The sequence below is a fragment of the Oryzias melastigma genome, linkage group LG9 (assembly GCF_002922805.2).
Source record: "Oryzias melastigma strain HK-1 linkage group LG9, ASM292280v2, whole genome shotgun sequence".
Lineage (NCBI taxonomy): Eukaryota > Metazoa > Chordata > Actinopteri > Beloniformes > Adrianichthyidae > Oryzias > Oryzias melastigma.
In genome coordinates, this window is record NC_050520.1 from 13075303 (window position 1) to 13084038 (window position 8736).

General features: G+C 39.1%; 1 protein-coding gene across 2 annotated transcripts in view; it reads left to right on the forward strand.

The window, feature by feature from the left end:
• The window catches only part of prdm6 (PR domain containing 6), a 70550-nt gene that overhangs the window by 26812 nt on the left and 35002 nt on the right, over positions 1 to 8736 (forward strand). For both annotated transcript variants that reach the window (XM_036213756.1, XM_036213757.1), the window contains exon 3: positions 4837 to 5206. In XM_036213756.1, the coding sequence (XP_036069649.1) occupies positions 4837 to 5206 (370 nt within the window). The remainder of the gene's footprint in view (positions 1 to 4836; positions 5207 to 8736) is intronic.

An 8736-nucleotide genomic window follows, 5' to 3' on the forward strand; every position in this document is an offset into this window, starting at 1 on the left:
CAAGAAAGAGGCAGAGAGCAGTTCCTCTTAGCAGAAACATGGGGTAATATTTTTAGTTTATTCATTTGCTCATGGCAAAAACAAAAAAAAGTTCTAGCAACATCTCAGAAAAATGAGCGTCTGGTGTGAATTGCAGGAGAGAGTGGATTCTGCGCACATTACGCTCCGCTTGTGAACCTAGCATTAGATTGGGCGAAAATGCCGATTTGGACGCACTGACGGAGGCTCTGTAGCCTGCGACTCTGTAAAAACTTGAGAGGAGTTGGCTCAGTCTGGCCCTCCCTAAAAGAAAGAAAACACAAACTCTGCAATGTTGCAGACTGCATCTGCATAATCTTTCCATTTCCATGATGCATTTCAAACACAACCCAAACCCTATTGACCTGCAATTTCTGCGTTTGCAATGTTTGAAGGAAAGTGAATTGAGTGTGGGCGAGCCGCGCAGAACGGCCCGTCGATAGCGCCGTCGGGAAACTTACAGATGGTGTAATTATCTCCTCATCAGGTTATTAGAGGATCAATGAGGCCTGGTGGCCTGATGGCAGAGGTGAGCTGAAGAGTGATGAGAAGTGATTATGAGCACTTGAGTGCAGAGACAAAGTGTTGGAGAAAGGCTGTCTGGAAGTTCTCGGAAAGTTTTTTGTCTTCTCAGAGGAATTTTCTAGGTTTTTGCTCTTGTCAGTAGCTGTAGGAAATATTTGGAAAGTGTTTCCTCCTCCTAAAAAAATCACAAAAATATTATATCTGGCTACTTTTACTGGTATAACGAAGAGTTCAGGTGGAGGTCTGCTTTAATGTAATGCCTCATCCGGTACACCCTAATTTGTCTAGGGGTGGGGCCTAACATAAGGGTAAATTAAAGAAGAAACAAAAACACAAACAGATTGTCTCCATAAAAAGGTAAACACATTTATTTACAAGAAGAATCAATCAATAACTCAAAAGTGAAGCAAAAGTCGTTTCTATTAATGATGTCTGACAGAATAACTCTCTTCATGAAAAAACTAGGGCCAGGAATCGATTTAAAAAAAATTAAGAAATTATCCGCAAATCTGGAAAAAATTAATCGCCTTTTTTTTGTTATTACCAGCCACTTTTTATCTGCAAATCATCATAATATGAAATCACACGCAAAATTGTAAATTTACGTCTATTTTTAACCCCTTTGAAACCTAGAGTCTAAAATCAGTCTTTGTCTATATTTGAATCTTCTGTTTTATTAATTTGAAAGACTTCCTCCTTTCATTTTAATCAGTACATCCTCTCCCATGTGACACTACCTTCATTATGTCATTTTTTTCTTGTTATATTCACACACTCGACGTAAAATCATGCAAAAGAAGAAAATTCTCTCTGTAAATTTGTGATTCATTTTGCTCTGAAAACCCCGAAAATGTTTAACAAACTGTTTTTACAACATACAATGAAAGTTTTAGGTGTAATTTTATAAAAACAACAAGAATGAAATTTGTCAACAAACTTATCAACATGTTTTTGAATGAAAATACAAAAAAAAAAAATCCAGACTAAAGTCACACCAGGCAGACCAAAAAAATAAGAATTTCTCTCCTAAGAGCACTGATGTCTGTTTGATGTTTTTCCTCGAATTCTGTTTTTCTCATAAATGTCCTTTATTGTGTTTGTGAAAAATAATAAAACGTTTTTTTTGGGGGGGAGAAGTTTGATTTAGCTGGATTTCAGGTTGGCTGTTCACAGGTGGGGGCGTGTCTGTTCACTCTGAGCTGCTCACCTCTCGTGATGTCAGTGGGCGGGACTTTAGCGGAGAATCGCAGATTTTCAATTTTTAGACCACGCCAGTGCTTGTTATTGTGAAAAATTAATGTCGGTCCCCATCCCAAAATAAAAATAATAGTCGGATTTCTCTTTGGATTTCTAAAAGCAGACAGCTCCATCTGGCTCCACCCCCATGGCGGCTACACTGCTGCTGCATTACAGCCATCATATTGACGTTCGTTCTCCACATTATTTATTAAAATAAAAGATCACTTTTGTCCAAAAACTACAAATAAATGTTATATTATCTCTTTAATTTAATAAAATCTCAATCACAAAACGTAAAAATAAGTTTAAGTTTATTTAGTCAGAGTTTTAGTACGCTGATCTCACAGCTGCACAGCAGAGCGTCTGAGGTTATTACATATCAACAAATTAATTATGTTCTATTAATCAGGCGTTAACCTGTCAACATTCACAGCCTTAGAAAAAACACAAACTTTTTGGTGTGTCAATTCAAAGGGTCCCACAGAACAGACATAAGCCAATATGACCTTTGATCAAATTCTGATCAAAGGTCGACCGCCCTACCGCTGCACCACAGCCACAACGCTCTTTCTCTGATACCTTTTTCTAACATGTTCTTGATATTTCAATTTTCCTCTAAAATATTTTTTCTGTAGTTTAAGTCAATCAAGTTATAAACTGATCAATAAAAGTTTGTCAAGTCCAAAACCTTCTTTTAGGTGCAAGGGGTGTGAACTTCCAACCAGCTCACTTCTGATTGGTGAGAATGATTACCATAGAAACGCTGACTCAGACCGACACATCATACTGTCATCGTCTGGCTCCAACATGGTGACATCATGGTAAAATTGTGAAAGAATATTTTTTGTTGGAACTGGAAGTAGACCATTTTTTATAGGTGAAGTCACACTCCGTCAGTCCAGTTCTCATATACAGTCAATACACTCATATACACTCTCTATGTGTGGAGTGAGAAATTAGAAACGTATGGCACCACTTCCTGTTTTCTGCTCATTTGATTATTTTAAATAATCAAATTCACTCCCATTTTCTGCTCCTACGTGATAAAACACACATGTTTCTGTGTCGTTTGACTTCCTGCTTGTTCAAGTTTTCCCAAACCAATTTCACAGAATGAGAACCATAATTCAGCTGAGAGAAAAAAGCCCAACATGTCCCCTACAGGTCAGTTCCAGCATGATGAAGCGTTATGAAGTTCAGAGTTGTCAGTTGGTCCGACTACAGAACACAACGCAGCTGACATTAGGGTCAAGTGAGGACAGCTGCCATGAGCTGGTTTACCCCAAATCTAATTTACACACTTTTATATAATGGATTCTTCCCTGTTAATGTCATTGTTCTCGTCTGTTTCCTTCAGCCGCAACACTTCATCCTGGATCTGCTCCTCTTATGGCCCTTATTTCTTTATCCTGTCAAGATCTGTGTTTAAATTTGTTGTTTGTTCAAAACAGAGCCAGTATAAATAGAATTATGCGTAAAAAAAATAAAACTTTTGGAAATGGAGCATGTTTTTTTATGAGGCAGCAATGGCTGCCAGAAGCAAACATTACATGTATTTAAGGAAGAGGTCTCATAAATTGAGTCATTACAGTTTGTCTTAAGATATAATGATGACATGTCCTCATCTTCTGAATCTGGATGGAAATCTATCAGTCTCTCTTTAACCTCTGGAATAACTCAAGGTAAAACCTGCTATCGGCTAAAAACAGGGCCCAAAAAGTCCAAATCCAAACATAAAGGACCTTCACCTCCTAACCTTGTTAGCAACACAAAAAATACCGAAAACAAATGTTACTGTGGCTATGCTAACTCCCCACTTTGTTATTGACATGTAAAAAAAACAGACCATTACAGCACGTTAGTCCAGAGGTGTCAAACTCAATCGCACACGGGGCCAAAATCCAAAACACGCCTTTGGATAAACATCTATTGAACACTCTATGACTACATTCTAAAAAATTAAAACTGTAATTTTTTAATATAATTATGAACTAGATATATAGTATTAGCTGTGATAATGCTAGTGTGAATGCTGTAAGCTAAATTTGGCCGCTGAAGATGATAGTGCTGATAGTTGAAGATGCTGAAATTGACAGGCCGCTAAAATATTAGCCAAATGCCAAATTAGCCTAAGAAAAAAGCCAAAATTAGCTAAAACAACCAGCAGTTAGCTGAAAAAAAGCTAAACTTCAAATTGTCCTAATAAACTGCAAAATAGCTTAAGTTAGCCAAAACAGCTAGCATGTAGCTGAAACATTAGCTAATTTTGAAAACTTTAAAACCGTAACTTTTAACATTATTATCAATAATAAAAAGACAGGAATATTATTCCAGAATAAATCAACTTAAACATTAAATAATTTAAATATTTTACTCTCCATAAACATTTATTTTGTCAAAAAGTTAAAAATAAGCACAAGATAACATCGGGCCATTTATAACAATAAATAAAATGGTCTGGAGGGCCGGATAGAATTACCCAGAGGGCCGGATCCGGCCCCCGGGCCCTAACTCTGACACATACATTAGTTGTTAGGGCTGTGGAACACGACTTAGGTAATTCACAAATCAAGCTCAACGATTCACGAATCGAACCTTGATTCTTACTTTTTAATATGTTTGTCGTTATGTGTATGTCTATTTACTGGATGGATGAAAATTGAAATTAATTGTGTTAAATCACCACCATCTATACATTTATTTAGAACAGGACATCAGAATCAACAAACTAATAAAAACACAAAGATTTGGATTGAAAGAGATGGTGTTTGTCATTTTAAACTTTATTTTTGTCAACCTTGTTCAGCAGTAACATAAACAACATAAAAATCACAGCTGTTTTGGAACATTAAACAGCAAAACCTGAACATGTTCTCCAGTTTTCTATCAAAGTTCTTCAACATTTTACATTCTAAGTATCACATATTGGTGCAGAGCCGTATGACAAAAGTTGTTGTTTCCGTGTCAGAATCAGCTGATTCACGTTGATTACCTTCACGATACCTCCACAATATCTACATAACCGGATTCTTTTTGTCCGTTGTTTCTTCTCAGTGAACGTTCCTGCCACAGTGATGGAAGCCATGAGCAGACAAGAGTCCCTGCAGAGCTTCAGCAAAAACGCCAAGCCGTCTTCCTCCTCGTCGTCTTCCTCTGCGATCCCCACCCTCATCCGCTCCATGGTCTTCCCCCACTCCCCCTGCTCTCGGAGTTTCTCTCTGCTGGACAAGGTCGGAGCTCAGTCGGACTCCAGTTTCGGTCATTTAGGGTCCAAGAACCAGCGAGTCCTGGCGAGCCCGACCTCCACCAGCCAGCTGAGCAGTGAGTTCAGCGACTGGCATTTGTGGAAGTGTGGGCAGTGCTTCAAGACCTTCACCCAGAGGATTCTGCTGCAGATGCATGTCTGCCCACAGAATCCCGACAGGTGAGCTCCCGTCACGCTCCTCACTCAGCTTCTCACCTTAACAGACATCCAAAGATGAGAGAGCAAAAACAAGAAGGAAAAGTAGCAGAAAAGGAAGCATTTACCATTTTCAGTAAACTCCTTCAGCATCTTCAGCGACTCCTCTCTAGTTTAATAAACTATCATCTTCATTGTCTTTATTTTTAGTTAGTTTAAAGCTAATGATGGTTAAGATGTGTGCTTTACATCCACTTTACACAAATGATCAGTGAGTTGTGGCAGCACTAATTGACATGATAGCATCACAGTTGCTGCAGATTTGTCGTCTGAACGTCTCAGAGGACAATCGCCTGTTCCACCACATCCCAAAGGTTCTATTGGGTTCTGGTGACTGTGGAGGTATTTAGAGTCCAGTGAACTCATCATCATGTTCTAGAAACCAGTCTGAGATGATTCCAGATTTATGACATGGAGTCTTATCCTGCTGGAAGTAGCATCAGAAGATGGTACTCTGGTCATAAAGGGATGGACATGGTCAGCAACAATACTCAGGTAGAAGGTGGTGTTGGAACCACGATCCATTGGTACTACAGGGACTTAAGCATGTCAAGAAAATACCCCCCACACCATGACACCACCACCACCAGCCTGAACTGTTGATACAAGGCAGGATAGATCCATCCTTTCATGATGTTAGCACCAAATTCTGATCCTACCATCTGAATGTTGCAGTAGAATCAGAGACTCATCAGACCAGACAATGTTTTTCCATCTTCTACTGTTCAGTTTTGGTGAGTCTGTGTGGATTGTAGTCTCAGTTTCAGCTGACAGGAGTGATACATGGAGTGTTCTTCTGCTGCTGTAGTTCATCTGCCTCAAGGTTAGACGTGTTGTGTGTTCAGAAATGTTCTTCTGCAGACCTCGGTTGTAACCATTTGAGTTCCTGTTGTCTTTCTATCACCAGTCGGGTTATTCTCCTCTGACCTCTGGTATCAAAAATGTATTTCTACCCACAGATCTGCTGCTTAGTCTTTTTCTGACCATCCTCTATGAACTCTAGTGATGGTTGTGGCTGAAAATCCCAGCAGATCGTCAGTTTCTGAAATCCTCAGACCAGTCCGTCTGGCATTCAAAGTCACTTCAATCCCCTTTCTTCATCATTCTGATGCTCAGTTTGAACTGCAGCGACCATCTTGACCATGTCTACATGCCATGTGATTGGCTGATTACACATTTGCATGAGGAAGCAGCTGGACTGGTGTTCCTAATAAAGTCATCAGTGAGTTCTGTCCTTGAAAAGTATGATCTCCTTTGTTACTCATCCTTTTTCTTTACTGACATCAATAACAGAACACTCTACTGCAGTTCCTTCAAACTCCAGTTCTCCTTTAGAACAGCTCTCAGGTTAAATGAGAACAGCATTTAACAGCAGCAGGATGTTTGACAGCTCTGCAAGTCTGACACAGTTTTAAGCGGATCAAACCGTTGCTGTCGCTGGGAAATTGGACACTTTAGTTGTAATGGATGTCCTGGGTGTTGTAATCATCGCACCATTTGTGCGTGACAGCGAGTGGGAGTTTGTGGAAGAGAGCGAGGAGCATTTAAAAGTGTCTGAGTTCGTAAAACATCTGCCAAGTTAATTATAAACAGCGTGGACGGAGGGAGAGGAGGAGTGTGGGTGGCTGGATGGAGGATGTATTGGAAATTTTTTGCTTAGCTTTATTTTTCGTGGGGAGAGTCGGAGCAGCGCATAAATCAGCGCTGGGCGTCAGTGAGAAATACCTCGCCTTACGGTGACGGGGCCAGGAAAACAGATGCCACTTATTCAATAAACTAATACTCATAGGGAAGAAAAATGTGGGCTGGATATGGAGGGGGGGAGGGAGGGTCGATGTGGAGCTGCCTGTCAATAGTAAGGTTTTATGGGACAGAGGAGCAGATAAAATTCAGCTGAACAAGCCAAACAGAGCAGAGTTCTGCAGCTTCAAGGCCACAGATAGCTTCACTTTACAGTAGTTCTGAACCCAGAAGACTTTCTGAGCATCCACGGTTCTGTTCGGCAAACACACAAACCCCAGCAGCTCGCTGTACCACACGTAGAAAGTTCAAACTGAATCTGTTCAGAAACAAAAGACGGAAAGAAAACAGCAGGACTGGCTGTGATGCTGTAATTACTGTGAAGAGCGTGTGAGCGTCTGCAGACCAGGAGCACAGCATGCAGACAGCATTTCATCTTCACTGAAATACTGTTTCAAACTGTCAGACACCTGTGATCTTTACAGGACTGAGAAAAGTGTTTAACCCACATGTGTCTATTCTGTCCGGCCCTCCAGATCATTTTATTTTATTGTTATTAATGATTTAATGTTATCTTGCACTTATTTCTAACTTGTATAATTTTGACAAAATATATATTTTATAGAGGGTAAAATATTGGAAGTTATTTGAGGTTTAAGTTGATTTATTCTGGAATAATATTCCTGACTTTTTATTATTGATAGTTATGTTAAAAAGATACAGTTTTAAAGTTTTAAAAATTGACATTCTGCTAGCTGTTTAGACTATTTTGGCATTTACTAAGATTTTTTTAGGCTATTTTGGTGTTTAGCTAATATTTCAGCTACATGCTAGCTGTTTAGGCTAATTTTAGGCTTTTTTCTGTTTTTTAGCTTTTTTTTTCGAAGTTTAGGTATTATTTTCAGCTACATGCTAGCTGTTTTGCCTCACCTAAGTTTTTTTTCTTTAGTTTTTAGGCTAATTTGGCATTTAGCTAATATTTTAGCTAGCTCAGCTTTAGGGATTTCAGCTATCAACTTCAGCGTTTTTAGCTATCAATTTCATCATCTTCAGCAGCCAAATTCATCTTACAGCATTCACACTAGAATTATCGCAGGTAATGCTATATATCTAGGTTATAATTATGTTAAAAAGCAACTATTTCTAAGTTTTAAAAATGTAGTTTTAGAGTGCTCAATAAATGTTTATCCTGTTCGGCCCGTGACCTTAAGTGTGTTTTGGATTTTTTTTTATTTGTGCGATTGAGTTTGACACTCCTGTTTTAACCTCTCTCAGGTAGCAGGTCACACAACAGGGTAAAAGAGGGAAAACAGATTTTTTAAAACCATATTTTTAGTTAACCCTTTAACAACAGAAATGTCGACGTAGACTCCTAAATAACACATGCTCTTTGACTGTTTACGTGATAAACGTAAATCAGCTGATTGTGACGCAGAGAAAAACTTTCTCATTTCAGCTTTACACATTACTTTACACTTTTCTCCACCATAGTATTGACTGGCTCGATATCTGGCTATTGACATCAAACTCAATGGTACAGTTGGCACTAAAATGAGAAAAAAAGTTGGAAAAGAAAACTCCAAAATGTTCTGTTTTAAAATATATTGATTTACAATATAAATGAACAACTCTTTGTCCCAATTCCACATAATTTCTTTACTAAAACACTCCACACATCTGCCCCTGGTCTGGCCCTTCTGAACCCTTTGTGGCCCACAAATCAAAAAGTGTGCCCCCCCCCCCCCCCCCCCCCC